Consider the following 21,198-nt stretch of genomic DNA (forward strand, 5'->3'; position numbering starts at 1 on the left):
AACTTCCTACGTGTGTCCACAGCCTCAGGTGTTGGCCAAAGCCGGAGTTTCCTGACTGGTTTTCTGTCTGGATAATCTAACCACTGGTGAACATGGGGTTTAACGTCCCCCCTCTTACTGTGTTGCTGTCTTTTTTGCCCTTTATGTCTGTTAACATTTGCTTTACATTTTTGGGTGTTGCTACGTTGGGTACCTCAGTTCAGTTCGGTTGCTCAGTCGTGTCCGACTCTGTGCGACCCCATGGACTGCAGCACGCCAGGCCTCCCTGCCCATCACCAGCTCCCAGAGCTTGCTCAGACTCATGTCCATCGAGTCGGTGATGCCATCCAGCCATCTCCTTTGGGGGCCTAAATATTTGTAAATATTTGCATCGTCTTGTTGGGTTGACCTCTTTATGTGACGCCCTTCTTTGTCTCTTACTGCAGTGTTTGTCTCAAAGTCTTTTTTTCCTGAGTATTTTTTCCTAAGCACTTTCTTTAGATTTCCATCTCCTTCCCTCTTAAGGTCAAATCATACTCCATTGTACGGATGGACATTTGCTTGTGCGTTCTTCTCTTGATGGACACTTAGGCTGTTCCCGCGTTCCGGCTGTTGTGGACAAAGCTGTGGTCAACGTGGGTGAGCAGACGTCTCGGGAGTCTGCTTTCGGTTCTTCTGGATTCACTCAGAAGTGGCCTTGCTGGGTCACGTGGTTCGTTCTTCTCTCCCTCTTTTGAGTAATCTCGTGCCGCTTTCCAGAGTGGCTGTGCCGCTTTCTGTGCCCACCAGCCGCGCACGTGGGTTTGAGTCTCTCCCCGTCCCCGCCGTCTCTCGTTTTGGTTTGGGGGCAGCAGTCACCCTCCTGGGTGTGAGGTGCTGTCTCACTGTGGTCCTGATTTGCATGTTCTTAATCATGCATCATGCTGAGGATCTTTTCATGTGCTGCCTGGCCATTTATATATCTTCTTTGGAGAAATGTCTTTTTAAATCCTTTGCCCACTTAGAAATTGGATTGTTGTTTTTTCGTTGTTGAGTTTGGGGAGTTCTCTATATATTCTGGACATTAATCCCTTATCAGATATATTATTTGCAAATATTTTCTGTGTTTCTGTGGTTTGGCTTTTTACTTGGTAGATAGTATATTTTGATGCACAAAATTTAAAATATTTTCGTGAGGGAATTCCATGGCAGGCCAGTGGTTAGGACTGAGCGCTCTCACTGCTGAGGCCAGGGTCCAGGCCCTAGTCAGGGAACTAGGATTCCACAAAGGTGTATGGATGACCAGAAAAAAGCTTTTCTAATTTTCATGAAATCCAGTTTGCTTATTTTTTTCTTTTCTTGCGTTTGTCCTTCGGTGTCATATCCAAGAAAGCATTTTCAAACCCAGTGTCATGAAGGTGGCCTCCCGTGTTTTCTTCTCAGAGCTTTGTTATTCCGGCCTCACATTTAGGTCCCTGATGGGTTTTGAGTTGATTTTCGCGTGTGGTGTGCGTCAGGGTCCGGGTCTAATCTGCACGGGATAGCCGACGTTCCAGCACTGTTTCTTGGACAGACAGTTTTTCCCATTGATCTTGGCACCTTTGTCAAAAAATGATTTGACCGTATATGTGAGGGCTTATTTCTGGGCTCTCTATTCTGTTGGTCTCTGCCTATTTTTATGCCAATATGTTTTGATTATGATTTGATTACTGTAGCTTTGGAGGTCCCTTCAGATTGCATATGAATTTTAGGATGGGTTTTTCTATTTCTGCAAAAAAAATATTTTTGGAATTTTGATAAATATCGCATTGACTTTTTAGATCGTTTTGGGTAATGTTGGCATTTTAACAACATGAAGTTTCCAATCCACGGACATATGATGTGTTTCCTTTTATTTCTTCTTTAAATTCTTTCAGGACTGTTACGTCGTACAAGTCTTTCTCCTCCTTGGTTAAGAAAATTCTTAAGTACTTTATTCTTTTTGATGCAAATGTAAATGGCATTACTTTTGTAGTCTCCTTTTAAAGTTGTTATATGTGTATATATAGCGTGTGTGTGTATATGTACAAATGTGTGTACATTCAGTTGATTTCTTGCGTGTGAACTTTGAATCCTTTGCTTAACTCATTTCCTAGTCTTTGTGGCTTTTCAGTGGGGTCTGTCTATCTCCCTTTGTATAAGGCCACTCCGTTGGCGAATGAGGTGGCTCCACTTTCACTTCTTCCTTTCCAGCTTGGATGACTCTCACTTCTTTTTCTTGCCTGATGCCTCTGGCCTGAGCTCCCAGCGCTCTGCTGAGCATGCTGCTGCAGTTCCCACTCTGGTTTCTTTGTGCGTCTCGTGTGTTTTGTGGAACACCAGCCCTTTGAATCTAATAACATGGAGACTCTGGGGTGGGTAGCCACTGCTGTGCTCAGAGCTGAAGCTGAGTGGAGCCGATGCCATTGATGTGCAGACCGCTCCTTGAAGCTGTGAGGCTTCCGCAGGCTCTGGAGTGCAGGACCAGTTCTGTCGTCCGAATCTGCCAGCACCATGGTTCTCCAGGTGGAGAGACTCCGGGTGCTCCCTGCCCCACCAGCTTCCTAGAATCTTGTCCAGGATGGGCCCTCCACAACGGCTGTCCAGGACAGCGTGTAGGCCTGGAGGTGGCCAGCAGGGTGCCAGCCTCGCCTGGCCCACGGCAGCCCCACCCAGAGCCAGGGGCTGGCTGCGGCTGACCTTGGATCCGCCCCACAGCTGGCGCTGCCCTGCCCGTGTGTGAGTGTTGGGGTGCCTTGCCCTGCGCCTCGCTTGAGCTCTGCGCTCTCATGGGGGTGGTAGGTGGGCAGGTGGCCCTGTGCAGAGGCCAGATCGGCCGCGGGTGCGGCGGCCCCTCCTTCCTGGAGGTCAGGGAAGATGCCGGCCACTGGGATGTGGAGGATGAGCTTTCGGACTGTTGGAGGCCATGTCGAGGCTGCTGCCGGGAGCGGGCGGCGGCTCTGGGGACAGCGGGGGAGCTTGGGGTCACCTCAGCTAAGGGCCGGCCTGGGGTGGGTTCAGTGGGAAGCGGCCTGAGCCGTGTTGGGGGGCCCGGGGGAGGGGAGCTGGAGGACACTGTGAGCCCTGGGCATGCCTCATGGGGACCCAGCCAGCAGAGCATTCGAGGGGCCACGGGGAAGGGGGCCCCTCTGTTATGGAGGGGCAACTCGGGGTCACCAGTTGGTGGGGCCCGGGATGGTGGGAGCTGCCCTGTGGAGGGAGCAGGGTCCCCCCCGCTGTGACCAGGATCCCCAGAGGAGGCAGCGGTGGAGGCACTTCAGTCGTGGAGGGGCAGCTCTGATGGAGGGCCAGATGCCCCCGCCTGTGTGCGGCCCCAGGATAACCAGCGTGCCTTTTGGGGCTGGGCTTTCCCTGCCCGTGGGCCCCCTGGCACAGGCCTTGGTGAGAGTGGGCGGCATTGGGCAATGGGGGGCCGTGGAGCCTTGGCCAGGCGGTGGTCAGCACAGGGCCCCCAGGTGGGGGTGAGCGGCCTCAGTGACGGGAGCGTGTGGGTGCAGCTGGGCCTGGGGCGCTCACTGGGGGAGGCTGTTGCTGCGGTGTGACCTGCGGACAGGTGGTACCGTGGCTGCCAGGGTCCCCTGGTCACGGGGGCGCAGCTCCTCTGGAAGCAGGAACCCGCCGGGCCCCGCGAGCCTCGCTTGTTGCCGGGGGAAGCGGAGAGGCCGTGTGTCCAGCGCCAGCACGTGGTCTCGGAGGTGCCCGCGGTACAGGAGGGCCTCCGCGGGGCGGGGTGGCAGGCGCGGAGGGTCCCGGCCGGGGAAGCTGGTGGAGGCAGGCCACTGCGGAGTGAGTGGTGGGGAGGGGCCGTCAAAGCCTGGAGACGCTGGGAAGCCTGAGGAGCTGGGTGTGCCGGCAGCTCGGGTGTGGGCAGAAGGGCCGGGAGGGGCTGCGGGAAGAGAGGGAGCCGTCCGTGCGCTGGGGACGCGGGCGGCGAGCGGGCGCTGGGCGTGCTGGCAGCAGACTGGACTGGAGACGCCCGGCACTCATGGAGGTTCTGGAGCAGAGAGGGCAGGGCGGGGCGGCAGAACGGCCGAAGCTGCTTCCCTGTTCACTCTCCTTCACCTTTGCTGCGGCGACACTCACGTGAGGCAGAGCTGACCATGGAAAGAGAATTCACGGCCTTTAGAATGTTCCCTGGTTGCGTGACCACCGCCTGCGTTGAGCTCAGATCTTAGAGCCAAGAGGCCAGATGAGAAGCTGGAGGGCCCCTGGTGGGGTGTGCGTAGCCTGCGGGGGACTGTGGGCAGGGGACCCGCGGCGGTGCCTGGTCCAGGAGGGCTGGGCTCGGCGCCAGGGAGGCCAGGGTCTCAGAGGGCACGTGGAGGTGCTTCTGGGAGGCGAGGAGGCCCTCGGGCTCGAGAGGGGCTCTGACCACTGGGTCTGGCCGCTGCTGGGAGCGATCCGAGAGAGAAGGCAGTGGGGCCCGGCGGGGAGGCCATGCCAGGCCCGGGCGCTTGCCTCTCCGGGGACTGGGAGGGAGGAGAGAACGTGTGGCCACAGACAGGCACTGAGTGCCTGCTGTGTGCAGCGCCATCTTTAGTGATGGAGCACCACCCCCCAGAGCTCGGGCTCCAGCGGGAGGTGAGGGTGGACACCCCAGTGGTGCTGGATGCGTGGGGGGCAGCTCAGCAGGGGGCGCCTGCGATGGGCGTGGGCACTGGGCCCCGAGGCCAGCGCCCATCCCCCGCCTTGGTGCCCCTTGGGCCTCTGCCCAGAGCTCAGCCCTCCCCGCTGCAGCCCGCAGCCTTGCCGGGCCCCCCAGTGGGCTCAGCAAGGGGCACACCTGCTCCTCCCGCCTCAGCCCCAGGACATGTCTCACCTGCCCTGGAAGAGCCAGGAAGCTGAGTCACGCGGAGTGTCCTAGGAGAAGGCAGGGCAGGTGAGGCAGCTGGGGGGCAGGAGAGGCGGGTGCAGAGCTGGCGGCCTGGGGCAGAGTCTGCCTGGCCCACGGGTCTGGTCACCCTCGTGCAGGAGCCCGGAGAAGTGTGGGGCAGCCCTGACCCCTCTGCCACGGGGCCCTGCGCTCCGCCAACGCTGGCTGTGCCCTTGGCCAGAGCTGCTGACCCACGGCCTCTGCTGGGGACACAGGTCCTGGCGGCTGAGTCCAGGCCGTTGGGAAGGGGGTCCCCACGTTCTGGGTGCACAGAGGGGCAGGGCCGGGGCGTGCCCCCCAGAGTAAAGCCGGGCCCAGCGTGGGGCCCTCTCCCGCCCCGCGCCCTCCGCCCTGGGGCCCTGGGCTCAGGGTGAGGCTCTCGCAGACGCGCACACCCTAGCTCCCGCGCCTCTCCTGGTGCTGGCGTAGGGACGCCTGACTGGCTGTCCTGCTCCGTGCCCTCCACCTGGGGCCCTGGGGGCACAAATGGCCCCCGGGAGCCAAAGGTCTCCCCTCCCCCAACCGCCCCTGCCCCCCGCCTGGGGCTTTTGGCCGCAGGGTGGGCATCGAGCCCCCCCAGGAGACTGTGCTGAGAAGCTGCTTCCAGGAGGAGGGAAGGGCAGGGCGAGTGACTTGCTGATCTGCTGAAGCACAGACGCCCAGACGGACCGGAAGTGGTCATCAGTTATCCCCAGAGGGGCTGCAGGGTGCCGGCTCCCCTGAATAGCCTCACACCCGTCAGCCCCACTTCCTGTTCTTGTGGCTTTGGAGGGCTGGGGCAGTCACTCTTCTGACCCCTGAGGCCTTAGACTGCTGTTCAGTCACCCCCAGAATGCTCCCCCCAGGTCTGAACCCTTCTTTAAATCACTTGATTGGAGCGCCTTCCCGGGCCCTCCAGGGACGCCCTGCTGCTGCCTGGAGGATTTGAAGCCTTTTGCAGGGCAGAGGGCAGACAGGCATGCACCCGGCCAGCGGCTGACTTGAGTGCCCGTGCTGCGGGCCCCAGGGCAGGGGTGGCCGGTGCCTCTTCGCCCAGAAGTGGGGGCACACGGAGGGGCACTCCCGCAGGCAGACTGTGTGCTCCACAGGCTGCAGTGTGGAGGCTGCCGGCCGAGACGCCCCTGCCTCCAACTTACTCGAAACCATCTCCCTGCCCCGGTGCTGCCCAGGCAGGAGGAGGCAGGAGCCGTCTGCTCCCGAGATGAGGACAGGCTTCCTCGCAGCCTGGCCGCTGGGCAGGGGCCCCTGTGGACGCCAGCTAGTGTAGCCTCCCGGCACCCGCCCGCTCTGAACCAGGAAGGTGTTTCTGGGAGACCTGGGCCAGCTGCCCACTGCTGTGTGACCTCAGGCCCTGCTTACAGCTCCCTGGGCTTTGTTCCCTCGTCCTCTGTAGCTGGTTTGACCGCGGGGCTGCAGCCTGGCAACGTGGCCAGTCGTGGCCAGTGAGGGTGAGGAGGCTGCGGACCCCAGGATCCCAGCGACTGGCTCTGCATCCCGAGCGGGTGTGAGAGTCTGGGGGAGGCTGGAACGCGCCTGCGGGTGCTCCTCCAGGCCCGGCCACTGGATGCCCATCCGGGAGGACGCAGGAGCCGCCGGCCCTTCAGGCCCGACCTTCCTGCTTCTCTGCTGGGACGGGGCTGGGGCTGTCGACGCACAAGCAACACCTTTCTTGGGTGTGATAGTCAGAGGGTAAAGGGAGCCCTTTTGCGTGTGGAAGAAGTGGCCACCGTCACCCCGAAAGGCTCTGGGGCGGGTGTGATGGAGCTGCAGGGCCGTGAGTTCTGCTGGGCCGGGTCCCAGAGGGAGGCCAGGGCGGGTGCCCAGGAGGGAGCTGTGGCCCTCGCCCTGCCCTGTGCCCAGGCCCCCACCTCGTCCCCGTCCCGGTGCACGAGGGTTCCTTCTCAGAGGACGTGGGCTCCCCACGAGGGCCCCGGTGCGCCTCGCCCGCGGGCCTGCTGGCCTCCATCACAGCTTCCTCATTTCCTGCAGGGGCCGTGCTTTGGCACAGAGGGCGTGCTCCTGGAAGGGTGGGGGGCACGGTGGCCGTGCAGGGTGGGCCGGGCGCTGGGTGCAGCCTGCTCAGGGCCCTGGGCAGGCGCTTTCCTGGGTCCTTGGCGGCAGCTGGGTGACGCTCGCGGGGAGCGCTTCTGCAGATAGGTGTTCTCTGAGGTCCCACAAGCCTATGGAGAGCAGTCACCGGCAGGGCCCTGCTGTCCAGGAGCCTCGGCTCTGCAGGGTGTCTGGGGCTCCCTGACACGCAGTGCCCCTCCCACTGCTCCCGGGAGGCTCAGAGCCAGGAGCCGGGCGTTCTGCTCCCTCCCCAAACCCGCCATGTCTGGTCCCGGGGTCCCCATGCACCGAGGGGCCCAGGACCTCGGAAGCCTGGTCCTGTCCGTGGGCAGGCTCTTGCCGCCAGAGCACCTTCCCAGGTCATGGTGGGGGCTGTGGGGTGGGACGTGTCCCTGACGCCCCCTCCCAGTGCCCGTTGGGGGCCAGCGGGTGGTCACAGAGGCCTGGGGGGCACAGCTGAGTGGGGCCTGGTGGCCCAGGGGCCATGCCCGGGGCGCCACCCTCCGGCTGGAGAAGCCCCTGGGGTTCCACCCAGAGAACTGACGTGATGTCTGTGGGCCCTGCAGTCAGAGGTGCAGCCGGGGGATGTGGGCAGCGGCCAGGAAGCTGGGGGTGGACAGCGGGTGTGGGGAGGATGGGGCCCTGCTCACAGCCCTTCCGAGCTGGCTGAGGCCTCGGGTCCAGGCTGCCCCCGCGCCGGCTCTGCTTGGGACCCGCCGATGTGCAGGGGGAGGCCAGGGTGGGGCTCCTGGTGGCCTCAGAGAGCCAGACCCTGTCCTTGGGCCGGGCACTCCCCCCGCCAGCCTGTCCCCAGCTGCAGCAGGAGCCTCTTCCCACAGCCACTGCCCTGTCAATGGCCAGAGGCCCTTATTAGGGGTCAGGGTTTGGCTGTACCCCAGCCCGCCAGCCCCCAGTGGAGAGTCTGCAGAGGCCAGGTTGAGGTCCCTCGTGGAGACACAGCAGTCTTCCTCCTAAAGCTTGTCTGTTCCGTGTGCCACCTGCGCTGAGAGTCTGGGGCGGAGCCCCGGCTCCCGGCTTCCAGTCTCTCCCCTGAGGCCCTCGGGGGAGCTAGCGTGACGGGGGGTTCCTGGGACGACGGGGGGCTGGTCCTTTGTGGGGGTGGCCGGGACCCCTGCTTGGGGCCCTCAGACCCCGTGAACTTGGTGTCCCATCCTCCTCCCATCGCTCCAGTGAGGAAATGAAGCCCAAGAAGGAGGGTGGGCGTGCAGGCCTGTGGGCCGTGGTCCAGCGCCCAGTCTCGGGGAGACACCCCTGACGTCTGGCCTTGTCTTGCAGATCCTGACTGGGCCTCATACACCCTGGGGGTGTTCATCTGTCTGAGCTGCTCTGGGATTCACCGGAACATCCCCCATGTCAGCAAGGTCAAGTCCGTGCGCCTGGACACCTGGGAGGATGTGCAAGTGGAGGTAAGGCCGGCCGGGTGCCGGGGGTGGGGGTGCCCGTTGCCACGGCGGCCTCAGACCCAGCCAGGTGCTGAGGGGGGCCTGCCCGCTGCCATGGTGGCCTCAGACCCAGCTGGGTGCCGGGGGGGGCCTGCCCGCTGCCACGGCGGCCTCAGACCCAGCTGGGTGCCAGGGGGGCCTGCCCACTGCCATGGCGGGCCTGCCTACTGTCACGGCGGCCTCAGACCCAGCCGGCTGCCTGGGGGACCTGCCCGCAGCCACGGCGCCCTCAGACCCAGCCCGCAGCCTGGCCCGGGCAGGCCCCTACCTGCCTGGTGCCCTGGGAACCCACATAGGCCCTTGTTGTCAGGGTTTCATGGGTAACTTACACAGAGTTGCAGAAGGTGACAGAAGTCAAGCCCTTCACCTGCTGTCCACCCACAGAGTCCCGGGCCCACCCCGGCCTCCGTGCCAACTCAGAGTCCGCAGGTACCCTAGCCAGGCCGCCCGGTGCACACGGACACACCGCATGGCTGGCAGCACCCCCACCCCAGGGCCAGACCGGAGGGCGAGGCCGCACTGACACAAGCCCGCAGCACGTGCACCTCGTGAGGAGGGAGGGGCAGGGAGGCCCCAGAGAGGCTGGGCCGCACGGGGCTGGGGGTGAGGAGCGAGCAGGGTCCGGGATGAGGGGCTCCAGCCCCTTCTGCTCTCTGCTCCTCCGCTCCCGTCGCGACCTCGAGGGGCCGGCAGGGCTGGGCCTGCAGGGCGCTGGACCCCCGCCCCGAGTCCTGGGCCAGCCCGGCCCGGGAGGCCCAGGGTGCGGAGAGCCGGGCCCAGGGCCCTGGTCTGTGCGTCTCATTTCATGGTTTTCCCTGAACTTTATTTCTCTATAGCACATGCTTTAAAGAAGCTTTACTGAAACACGACTCGCACGCCGCACAGCTGCTCTTTTAAGTGCACTTCAGCCGAGCTGTCCCGTCGTCAGCTCTAGAGCTTTCCCATCACTTCAGGTGGAACCCGGCCCTCCGCTCCACCCCTGTCCCGGGCCTGAGCCCCCGCCCGCGTGCTTCCCCCTTGTGAGGCCGGTGACACCCACCGTGCGGCCGGACCCGGTCATGGGGGCGTGCACAGCTCTGGGAGTGCGGGAGCCCTGCCGAGGCTCGCTGCGGGGGTGTCCTTCCCAGACAACCCCTGGGCCACCGGGGCAGCAAGGCGGCCTCCGTTCCTGGAGGGGAAGTCGGAAGGCTCTGACTGTAACTTCCAGGATTCTGCCAGGCTTCCCCTCCTGGCCACGCCGCAGGCCCTTCCCTGCCCTTCCTTCCCCACCTTGGGGGCCGTTGCAGAACCAGGTGTGACCTCCGGGCTCTGGGCTGGTCCCCTGCTGTCACTGGCGTGGGCTGCTTCCTTTGTCGGGGTTTCACAGAGGCGGGTTCGCGGCCCTCAGAGACAGTGAAGACGTTTCTCGCAGGTTGTCCTGACTTTGCTCGTGGTGGTTTTCACGGTGGAAACTTTCGGATTTTGATCAAGTTTATCAGCCTCGCCTTTGTGGTTTCAGGGTTTACTGCACACCGAGATAGGCCTGCGTTGCCCTCAGTTATTTTTACTCGGAGCAGCCTGATCTTTGCTGCTCACACACTGCGCCCCTCGCCCTTCTAGTCTACGGTTTGGTGGCTTTCGTGAATTCTCAGGGCTGTGTGACCACCGCCATGATCTAATTTGAGAAGGTTTTCATATCCTCAAATGAGCCCGCACCCACTGGGGCCCCTGCCGGCCCCCGTCCCGGGCCCGCCGAGAGAGGGGCCCTGCCTCCCCGCGGCGGGCCTGTCTGCTCTGGGTGCTTCGTGTCGGTGGCTTCACCGTGTGGTTCCAGGCCCCCTCCCTCTTCTCGCTGAGCATTGATTTCTAGACTCATCCCTGCTGTCGGGGCGTCAGCACTTGACTTCTCGTCACCGCGAGGTCACGCGGTCGCGTGGGGGCCACAGCTTGTCCGCCCCTCACCAGCTGCACGCCTGGCTCGTCTTGTTTTCCCAGGCCTTCTGAGCAGCAGGGTTCACGGTGGGTCTGTGCCCTCAGCTCTCTGGGAGGGCGTGGCGCTGCCAGGCCTCGGGGTGACCGCCTGACGTCCGAGGGTCGGCGGGCTCTGCCCACCACAGCGCCCCAGCCCGCCGGCAGCACACGAGGACTGCAGCCCCTCCGCGGCTCGGTCTGGCCTCAGCCCTCCTCGGGCGTGCGGGCATCTCCTCGCGGTGTCGGCCCCACCTCCCTGGGGATCAGTGATGCTGAGCGCTGCTCATGTGCTTCCTGGCCATCTGTGCATCTTCTTTGGAGCAATGTTCATTCAGATCCTTTGCCCACTTTAAAAACAGATTGTCTTTTGATTACCGAGTCAGGAGATGTGATCACTAAGCGCTTTAGATTCTGGACACAAAACCCTGCGAACAGATTTAGTGTTTGCAAGTAATTCTTCTCATTCTGTGGGTTGTGTTTTAACTTTCATGTTGAAATGGTATTTTTAAAATGAAAAAGTATGGTTTATATTTTTAAGGAGCTATCTATAATTTTTTAAATCATTGAGGGGCGATGCATATAAAATCCATTTTAAAGTGAGCATGGTGGGACATATATATGCTGGAATATTACTTGGCCCTAAAATAGAATAAAAGAACGCACTGACAGCTACATCGACGAACCTAGAGGTTATCCTACCAAGCAAAGTAAGTCAGACAAAGACGAATGCTGTATGATACCACTTAGAGGCGGAATCTACAATACGGCACAAATGAATCTCTATGAAACCGAGAGGAGCTCACGGGCGTGGAGGACAGGCTGTGGCTGCCAGGAGGGAGTGGGCTGGGGAAGGGGTGGGGGTCTGGGGTCGGCACGTGCACTCTAGTGCCGCAGAGTGTTAAGCACCGTCCTGCCGTGCCGCTCGGGGGCTCTGCTCAACGGGAGAGTACAGATGCAGGCAGGTCTGTGCCTTAACGCTGCGTCAGAAAGCAGTGCAGTGCTGTAGATCACCTGGACTTCAGTAAAGTGAGTTTTTAAAAAGTAAATAATCCGGAGGCAGGAACGTGCAGTGGGGAAAGGAGAGTCTCTTCTGTGAAAGCTGCTGGGAGAGCTGGGCGGCCCACACCGCGGGTCACACCGTGTACAAAAAGTGAGTCAAAAAGACCCCAAACCATACAGCCCAAACCGTTCACAAGCTCTTGGCCGTCAGTCTCAGCAATATCGTTCTGGGTCTGCCTCCTCAGGCAGGCTACAAGAGCAAAGATAAACACATGGGACCGCAGCAAATGAAAACGCTTTTGCACAAAAAGAAAACTATCAACAAAGTGAAAAGCCCACCTACTGAATGGTAGCGATGTTTGTAGATGATGCGTGTGTTAAGGGCTATTGCACAAAATGTACAGGGAACTCATACAACTCAGTATCAAAAAGAAAAAACAGAAAGTGTCCAGTTAGAAACGGGCGGAGGACCTGGACAGACGCGTCTCTAAGGACACACGGCTCGTCACCAGGTGCGTGAAAAGACGCTCAGCGCCAGCGTAGAAACGCTGATCCAAAAATCAAAACAAAAAAAAGAAACGCTGATCCAGACTGTGCCGAGGCGCCCCGTCACGGTGCCAGGAGTGGCCTTTGTTAAGAGTCTGCGGATAACGGGGGCTCGCCTGGCGGCCCAGCGGTTAAGACCCCACGCTTCCAGGGCTGGGGCCATGGGTTCCATCCCCGGTAGGGGAACTACTGAGATCCCACGTGCCATGTGGCCAAGAAAAAAAGATTCTATAAATAACAAATGTGGAGAAAAGAGCGCCTTCTGCACTGCTGGTGGGAATGTGAACTGGTGCAGCCGCTGTGGAGAACGGCGTGGAGTTTCCTCAGAAAATGAAAAAGACACCCACCTACCTTGTGATCCAGCAGCCCCACCAGGATGAGGGCTCCCCTGGTGGCTCAGGCGGCAAAGAACACACCCACAGCGCTGCATTCCTGGGTCGGGAAGATTCCCTGCAGAAGGGAACGGCTGCCCACTCCACTGTGGCTGGAGAATTCCATGGACAGAGCAGCCTGGTGGGTACAATCCCACTAGAACATTTTTAATCAAAAGGATATATGTACTCACGTGTTCCCTGCAGCATGAATTATAATAGCCAAGATGTGGGAGCGTCTACAGGTGACTTGATAAGGAAGATGTGTATTTATACCACGGAATATTCCTAAGCCAGAAGAGTGGCATTTTACAATCTGCAACAACAGGGGTGGGCCTGGAGGGTCTTACGCTAAGAGAAACCTGTCAGACACGGGAAGACGAGTCTGATCTCACTCCCCTGCGGAATCTGAAAAAGACTCAGACTGACAGGCACGGGGACAGGCAGGTGGTTGCCGGAGGGCAGGGCTGGGGGAACAGGAGACTGAGGCGCCGATTCCACCCTAGGCCAGATAAGTCACGGGCTGAACGGCAGCGCACGGTCCCCAGCCCCGTAACCGGCGTCCCACGACCCGAACAAGAACACCAGGTCTCACGCCTGAAACCAGCTCTGTACGTCAGCCTCCCAGCTGCGAAAAGCAGATAAAGCACACCCACAATCCAGTTCAGCCGTCGCCTCCAGCTGCCAGCACATCTGTCGTCCTCAGCTCGGGGAGCCCCTTCCTGAGACCCCAGGGCGGCTCTCCTGTCTGGATTCGCCCGTCCGGGACATTCCACAGCAACGCGGCCCTCGGCTGTCTCAGGACCTGGGACGGCTGCTTCTCAGGAGCCTCGTGTTTTTAAGGCTCATACCCCTTTTCCCTTTCCTGATGGGGTCCTTAGAAGCACAGGAGTCTTAAGTTCCGGTGAAGTTCTGTTGATTTTTTTTGTTCCTTGTGGTTTTGCTGTCGCCTCTAAGAAACCTTGGGCTTATCTGATGGCTTTAAGAAGCCTGAGAGAAACCTAAGGGCTTCCCTGGCGGCTCAGCTGGTAAAGAATCGCCTGCGATGCAGGAGACCTGGGCTCGATCCCTGGGTTGGGACGATGCCCTGGAGAAGGGAAAGGCTACCCACGCCAGTATTTTGGCTTGGAGAATTCCACGGACTGTATGGTCCACGGGGTCGCACAGAGTTGGACGTGAGAGCGACTTGGCACACTAAGAAACCATTCCCAACCCCAAATCCTGAAGATTTCCTTCCATATTTTCCTTGAGTCATGTTTTAATCACCCTGTGATTTTCATCCATCTTTTTTAGCTGTTCCGCGTGGTCTACAGGGTCTTAGTTCCCCAACTAGGGATCAAACTGCCCCCTCCACTGGAAGCTGGACTGCCAGGGAATTCCCTTCGTCTACTATTTTGATTGCTTAACTTTGGAAATTCAGCCTCTCATAAAGTTGGAGTTTTGTTTTGCTGAAAGGCATACCCCCTCTTCTCCAACGGTTTCCAGTTTCTCATTGGTTATCAACCCCCATCGATCTGAGACGTTACCACTTCTGTGTACCAGCTCGTCCTGCTAAACCTGTTGATACTGGACATTAGATCCCGTTGGATGTGCTTCTGGACCTGTGAGGTTTTCTTCTTGGCACGGTTTGACTCGGTAGCTTTATAATAGGCTTTAATATCTGCTAGGAAGCGTCTTCCTTCTCACAATTTTCTTCTGCTTGTTAGCTTTAAAGTGAACTTTAGAATCATTCTAGCTCTTGAAAATTCTATTCCTGGTTTTCTTTTTTGAGAATTGCTAAAAGTAGATCAACATAAGGAGACGGCGTGCTTTCTGTCTCCCTCACCCAGAGCTGGCGTGTCTGTTCAGCGTCTGCTCTGCTCCCGGGGGCGCTCGGAGGCTTCTCTGTGGAGCCTGAGGGCCCTCACCCCGCTGGCCCTCAGCGATGACGTCCGGCTGCTGTCCTCAGCTGGCCTTGGACCAGGCGGGTGCTCTGTGCGGAGAAGCCTCTGCTTTGAGGACCCCACGTTGGTCCTAGCCTTCGCTGAAGGGTCTCATCGTTTTGTGGCTCTTGCCGGTCATCCTGTGCACCCTCGGCCGGACGGTCCTCGGTGCCCTGACTGAGAGGGTGGGCTTGGAGCCCCGGGGACCTGTGCCACCCCTGGCCCTTGAGGCCCTGCGGGAAGCCCCCCGCACCAACACCAAGGGCTTCCCCTCCGGCTCACCCAGCTCACTCCACCTCAGGGCCTTCGCTCGTGCTATTTCCGTGCCCAGACTCCCCGCACACCGGCTGCTCCAAAGACCCCCGTCGCCCCCACCCCACAGGGCACCCTGTCTGTGTCCCGCAGGCTCGTTCTCTACTTGCAGTGCCCTGCCTGGTCTCTGCAGCCTGGCCGCCTCACAGGACGTGGGCTTCCGGGCCGGTCTGGCCTCTGTGCCCCGGGACCCGTGGGATCAGATGTGGGGCGGGGGCGGGGCCTCCCACCTGAGGGGCCCTTTCTGGGGGGCCGGGGCCCCACCGCCCGCGGGGAAGGGCAGTGCCCAGCTCCCCCACCCCGTGGCCAGCCCCCCTGCCCCAGGTCAGCTGTGGCTCGGGGCCTGACACCGTCTCTCTTGCAGTTCATGGCCTCCCGTGGGAACGCCATCGCCAGAGCCACGTTCGAGTCCAGAGTGCCCCCCTTCTACTACCGGCCCTCGGCCTCCGACTGCCCGTGAGTACACAGGGGCCCGTCCGCGCCGCTGCTCTGCGCCAGCCCGTGTCCGGGAGCCCTATCCAGGTGCCTCCCGCTTCATTTTGGTTCCTGGTGTGGTGACGGTGGCGGGCAGGGTGGGGACAGCTGGCCTGGGCTCCCGGGCGGTACAGGTCCCTGCGGGAACCTCAGCCTGGGTCCAGGGATCCTTGTGGCGCCCCCGGCCGTCTGGAGGGCTTGCTGGGCAGCCGCTCCTGCATGCGGCCCACCTGGCTTGGTGCCCAGGACATGGACACGGGGAGGGTCAGGGGTATGACCCCACACGATCCTAGTCACCAACCTCTCTGAGCCTCAGGTTCCCTGTCTGCCCACCCCGTGGGCACTCCTGGGCTCCACTGGGTTCAGAAAGGTTCCGGAGGTCAGGGGAGGTGCTTGGGGTGAGGTTGGGACCCCAGCCCCTGGGGGAGGCCCCCATGTCGGGCTCTGCACCAGCTTGGAGAGGAAGGCCCTGTGACGAGGCTCCTCCTGGGCTGTCCCTCTCTTGGGATGGACGGCAGGGCCGCAGCCTGCCCTCAGCCCAGGCCCCCGCGTCCGGCCCCACCCCTGGGCGGCACCTCCTCCTTGGTGCTCAGTGCTGTCGCCCCGACTCACTTGGTGAACCCCACACCCCGGGGACCCTGCCCGCGACACCGGGACCCGGGCTGCATGCAGGGCTCGTGTGTTCCTAGCTCTGCGCGATGAGGGCTGGAAGATGAGGGGCTGCTGGCTGCCACAGCGGGCTTGGGAGCGGTGACCCACCTGAGGCGGGTGTTCAGCCCCACCAGTTCAGACCCCGCTTGACAGGTGGGGAGCCGGGGGCTGACCCCACTCTGCACACCGTGTCCAGCCCTTCAAGCCCTCGTGGGCAGGGCCCCTTGCTCGGCCCCGCCCCTCCTGGCGCCCCCAACCCGGCCGCTCTGTCCGGCTGTGAATCTGCAGGTCAGCAGCTCTCCTGCGGTCAGCCCACCTGCACGCATGGCTGCGTCCCCACTGAGCTGGCGCCATGGACAGACTCCCACGGGCCTGGTCCCTGCAAGGTGCCCCGGCAGGGCCGTGTGGTCAAGGCCTCTCGGCTGACCTGGCGGCCCCAGTGGGAGGGTGCTCTGAATCCCAGTGGGCCCCACTTTCGGGAAACCTCTACTGGGTGCAGGCTCACAGGAGCCGAGCCCACTGCATTCCCCAGACTCAGGTGCTTGGGTCTGCCGGGAGGGATGGGGTCCTGGGAGAGGCCCCTCACTGGGCTGGTATCAACAAGGGAACCTGACCAGGCAGCCATGAGACCAGGAGGGTATGGGGGCTGACAGCTGAGCTCACCATGGAGGCCACGCAGCAGTGGAGGGAGTGTGGATGCCCATGTGCCCTGTGGAGTGCCGTGCAGGGGTGCACGGGGCGTGTGAATGCCCGTGTTTGGTGTGGAGTGCACCTCCAGCTATATCCACTTAGTGGAGGGGCTGCAGCAGCCTCCCACAGGCAAAGGCTCTGGGGTGCCGTTGGGATGAAATAGGTGGTGAGTCAGGAGGCCAGAGTCTGGCCTGAGTGGGGTCTCTGGACCCGGGGCCCTCCCCTCCCCCTGCCGTCTGGGGAAAGGGAGGATCAGGTCCCAGGGAGGCGGTCAGTTGTAGCAGCAGGCCCGTGACCCAGAGCGGCTGGGGACCCAGCTCCCTTCCCGTGTCCCTGGTGCCTGACCTCGGGTTTGGGGGAGGTCAGGCCAGCACCCCGTTTGGCCTCTGTTGGAAGCTGGCCCCTCCTGCTTCCCATGTGAGTGGGGCGGGCTGGGACCCCTGCTCCTGGCAGCCGTGGCCTGGGGTGCCCCCCTCAGTGGGTGAGCCTGGCCCGCCTGCTTGTCAGAAGTTCACCTGGGCAGCTCTGGCCAGTGTCGCCCAGCACGTGCCCTCTCTTCTCAGACTCCTGCGGGAGCAGTGGATCCGGGCCAAGTATGAGCGGCAGGAGTTCGCCCACCCCGAGCGGCAGGAGCCCTACTCTGCAGGTGAGGCTGCCCGCAGCTGGGCGTCCGCCCCTGCCCCCCAGAGCTGGAGCAGGGCCCCAAGGAACCTGGGCGGCCGCTTCAGTGTCTGGGCCTGTGTCCGTCCACCGGCCCTCAACACCGGCTGGCTGACCTGGCCGCAAGGGCCCTACAGCTGCTCACAGCTCCGCCCTGAACCTGCCTGAGGGTGGGGCTGCCCAGGGCCCTCTGGGGGCTGTGCCTGTGCCCCCGCAGGGCGGGTGGGGCTGTCCGCAGGGGTGTGGACAGGCCTGGGGCCCAGGTGGGCCTGGAGAGGGTGGGCCAGGCCCCGGGGGCTTGGTCAGCACAGGGGCTTCTGCTGCTTTGACGGGGGCCCGGCCCCCACACAGTCTGTCGGGCGAGGGGCTCTGTGTGCGCCCCGCTCCTGCCCGGCCCCTGCACAGTCTGTCGGCCGAGGGGCTCTGTGTGCGCCCCGCTCCTGCCTGGCAGGCCCTTGCAGGACTGGCTTGTGGCCTTGACTCAGCTGCCCGAGAGCCTCGAGCTCGTGGGCGCAGCTCCCTGTTCAGCCCCAGGACTCACACTCGTCCTGCCTGAGGCCCCGGGACGCTCACCCCACAGCCCGTCTCCCGTCTCCCAGGTACAAACCCCTCAGGGGTCTGGAATGTGTGGCGTGTGGCCTCGGTTCAGAGGCAGAGGCAGGGTGTCGTCTGTTCCTGCATCAGGACCTCTGGCTGTGAGGGTCTAGCCCAGTGGGCGTCAGGCAGACAGGAGGGTGGGCTCGCAGTGGCGCTGGCTCCAGGCCCAGCCTGACCCCAGGGCTCAGTCAGCGGTCAGTGCCCTGAGGACGCGGCCCGTTTCCCCTGGTTCCGCCTCGGGTGGCAGCAGCCCCCCAGAGGAGGCTTCCCTGCGGCAGCTCCAGACTTCCCGCCTGGGCTGGGAACACCCTCGCCTCCCACTTCCCCCGGCTGCCAGGAGGCGCGCTGGGCACGGTGTGGGCCTCGTGGGGGACAGCTCCCACCAGGCATCAGCTCCTCTGCGGGAGGCCACCCCCTTTTCTCCGAGCACTCGGCCCCGAGTAGGGAGGCCCTGGCCTTGGCTGCGTCTCTGCCCCCGGGCTCAGGGCAGTGAGCCCTGGCCAGGCTTTCTTCTCTTTTCTTCAAAGCCAGCACCCCCCAGAGTGTAAATGCCACCGCCTCGAGCCCTGAGAATCCAAGCCTGTGGTCCCCCAGCCCCCTCGCCCAGTGGAGCTCTGGGTGCCCTGAGATTCTCAGAAGTGTCCCGCGTGTGCAGGACCCCATGGGAGCCCTCTGCAAGCCCCCTTGGGGCAAAGCCCCCTCAGGGTACTGTGGGGAGGTGCCCAGCACTGCCCTGAGTGTGGCCCTGAGTAGCCTGTCTTGTGGTCACGGTGGGGCTTCCCTTTCCCAGCCTGCCTCCCCAGGTCTCCCGGGGAGAGAGTGGTGGCTAAGGACACCCAGGGCACGGCTCCCCACAGCTGCCCACCTGGCTGGCCGGAGACCCTGAGACTGGAGCCCTGCCCGCACTGTGCCGCATGGAGGGGGCTAGGCCCGAAGCCCCCAGTGTCCTGCCCCCTGGCCCCCACCCACACCTCCCCGTGCCCCCGTCTCTCCCCAGCCCTCGCCTCCCTGCAGTCCAGAGTGGTGGAGCAGCTGCCCCGGCCGGTTGTCTTCCTCAAGGTGCAGCCCCCTGCGAGGAGCGCCGGGGTTCCCGGGGGCCTCTCCCACGCACGGGGGGCCGACACACCCATGGCCACCGGGAAGGGGGCCCGCGGCCCGGAGGGAGGGCACACGGGCTGAGCCAGGCAACCTGAGCAGCTGCGTGGGCAGTGTGTGGGGTCTGCAGCGGGTGGATGCTGCATGTTCCAGGATCCAGGGACCCGAGCGCGAGGCGGGGTGGGCATCATCCCGCCCAGAAGCCACCATGGACAAGGTGCCCGTGAGGACAGAGGCACAGGGGTGACTTCCCGGGTCACGGTTGGCATTCCCTGGGACGCTGACGTGCCCCCGTCAGGCAGGGAGCCCAGCATGAGGCCGCGGCCGTGGGCAGGACCGCAGGCGCCAGCCCGGCTCGACGGCTCTGCTGTGGCGGCAGGCGAGGCAGTAGGTGCCCGCATGCTGCCCTTGGCCAAGGTCCGGGCGTGGGAGGCACTTGCCCTGAGATAATGTGGCAGAGATACGGGGTGCCTGGGCCAGGCCGTGCCTCCCGCTGCCCACAGGCCCCTCGGCCGGCTGACCCCAGGTCCCGGCTGCTCCTGGCTCTGTCCCCAGACTGTCCCCGCCTGCACCGAGCCTCAAAGGCCGCCTTTCACAGGCAACAGGGCCCCTGTTGTCCCGAGGGCCGCCTGTCACAGCATGCCCGGAGTCACAGGTCCAGCCCCTCGGAGACCGAGGCCCCAGGGCCGCGGGGACGTGTGTGTTGAGCTCGACGAGAGGCTGCACAGTGCTTGTCCCCTCGGGGGACGGTCAGCCGGGGAGCTGGCTCCCGTGTGTCATCCCTGGGGTGGGCAGCACTGGAGCCCAGAGCCCCTGCCCGCATCCTGGCTGCTCCGCGCAGGGCTTGCTGAGCAGAGGTGGCTGCTGAGCGGGGGGCAGCCTGCGTGGGGCACGCAGCTGGCACTCAGTAAATGCTGAGTGAACCCTGTGGCCTCTGCCCTGGCACTGGCCAGCTTTTTGGGAGCAGACGGTCATGCCGCACGCAGCCGGGGCCCTAGTGTGGGCTGTGAGTGGGTGATGCTCGGGGCCCCTGGGCTGGGCCTACTGGTGGGCGGGTGGCCGGGGGCCCGGCTTGGAGCCCAGGGCGTGCTGGGTGGCGGTGCCCGTGGCAGGGCCTGGGCTGCTGCGTCCTGCGTCACGGGGCAGGGGTGCAGAGAGAGCGTGGCTTGGCCGCGGGCTTCAAACTGTGGCCTGAGAGCCACCCATGACCCGGGGGCATCGGAGGCTGGCGAGTGCCCACCCGGAAACACCGCGGCCACACCACACACCCAAACCCAGGCCTCCTGGCGGCTCGCTGCTGGGCCTGGGGGCCCGTCCCGTTGGGCTGGCCGCGGCAGGTCAGCGGGGTTGGGGTGACCGGCTGGAGCTCCATCGGGGCCACAGCAGGGATGCCCCAGCCCAGGCCGGCCGAGGTGCTGCTGCCCCCTGGTGGGCCTGGCCAGCAGCTGCACGCTCGCTGGCCAGCGGCCTCGGACAGGACTCCTGCCGGCCTCAGCCGCATCCTCGGCAGAGGGGTGACCACAGGACGGTCCTGGAGACCCGTGTGGGGCCACGAGACCGCTGAGTGCGTGTTTGGCTGGCCGTGTCTCGTGTGGACAGGGTGCTGGCTGGGACCATCCTCGCAGAAGAGCTGTTCCTCGGGTGCTGCTCTCTGTAGCTGACTCAGGGTCGGGGAGGCCGGCAAGGGGGAGCCTCGCCCTGGCGGAGCGCTCGTTTAGTCAGCACACGTGCCAGGCTTGAGCTGGGGGCGTGGTGGTGGCCCTGTCCTCCAGCACACACGGGGCACCGGTGCTGTGTGCAGGGCACGGGGCTGGGCCTGTCCCAGGCTCCAAGGCGGCAGGGGCTCTCCGAGTCGTGGGGGGTGGGCGGGGGCCCCACCTGGCCTGTCGCACTGCGGACTGAGAGGGCCAGCGGCCCCGATGCCAGGAGGCCGCCTTTTTATAGATGTCTGGAGCGCAGAGAAACGCCCCGTGTCCGTGGTGTCCAGGGCGGGCGGCGGGCAGGGAGCTGGAGGCTCCGGGGTCAGCACCTCGCCACAGTGTCCCGACTGGGACAGCTGCAGCCTGCGGTCATGGCCAGCAGAGGGCAGCACCGGGCACGGCCGGCTCAGAGGGCCAGCTGGGGGCCCTGACCTGTGACACTCACATGGGGGCCCAGTTCTGACCTGTGACGCTCACATGGGGGCCGTGACCTGAGACACCCACACGGGGGCCCGGCCCTGACCTGTGACACCCACACGGGGGCCCAGCTCTGACCTGTGACGCTCACATGGGGGCCCCGACCTGTGACGCTCACCCAGGGGCCCAGAACAGGCAAAGGGGAAAGAAAGGGCAAGAGGGGTCGGGGCGGACGCAGCCCCTGTTGTCCGTCTCCCCCGCCGGCCGCTGTGGCCCTGACCGCAGTCTGTACCTCGGAGCCACATGACAGAGCCCGGGCCCGGAGGTCAGGGCCGGCTCCCCGGGTCTTGGCCGAGGCCGTCGTGGCGTCGTGTGTCCGAACTCGCCTCTCACCCCGCCCCATCTCTCTGG

At 63.2% G+C, this 21,198-nt stretch overlaps 1 protein-coding gene across 3 annotated transcripts in view; it reads left to right on the forward strand.

The window, feature by feature from the left end:
• ADAP1 (ArfGAP with dual PH domains 1) overlaps positions 1-21,198 on the forward strand; it is a 35,129-nt gene that overhangs the window by 8,045 nt on the left and 5,886 nt on the right. For all 3 annotated transcript variants that reach the window (XM_070780367.1, XM_070780366.1, XM_019987372.2), the window contains 3 exons: positions 8,237-8,367; positions 14,868-14,959; positions 16,882-16,964. In XM_070780367.1, coding sequence (XP_070636468.1) covers positions 8,237-8,367; positions 14,868-14,959; positions 16,882-16,964 — 306 coding nt within the window. Of the gene's footprint in view, positions 1-8,236; positions 8,368-14,867; positions 14,960-16,881; positions 16,965-21,198 lie in introns of those variants that run through there.

Source organism: Bos indicus, chromosome 25, assembly GCF_029378745.1.
Source record: "Bos indicus isolate NIAB-ARS_2022 breed Sahiwal x Tharparkar chromosome 25, NIAB-ARS_B.indTharparkar_mat_pri_1.0, whole genome shotgun sequence".
NCBI classification, from domain to species: Eukaryota; Metazoa; Chordata; class Mammalia; order Artiodactyla; family Bovidae; genus Bos; species Bos indicus.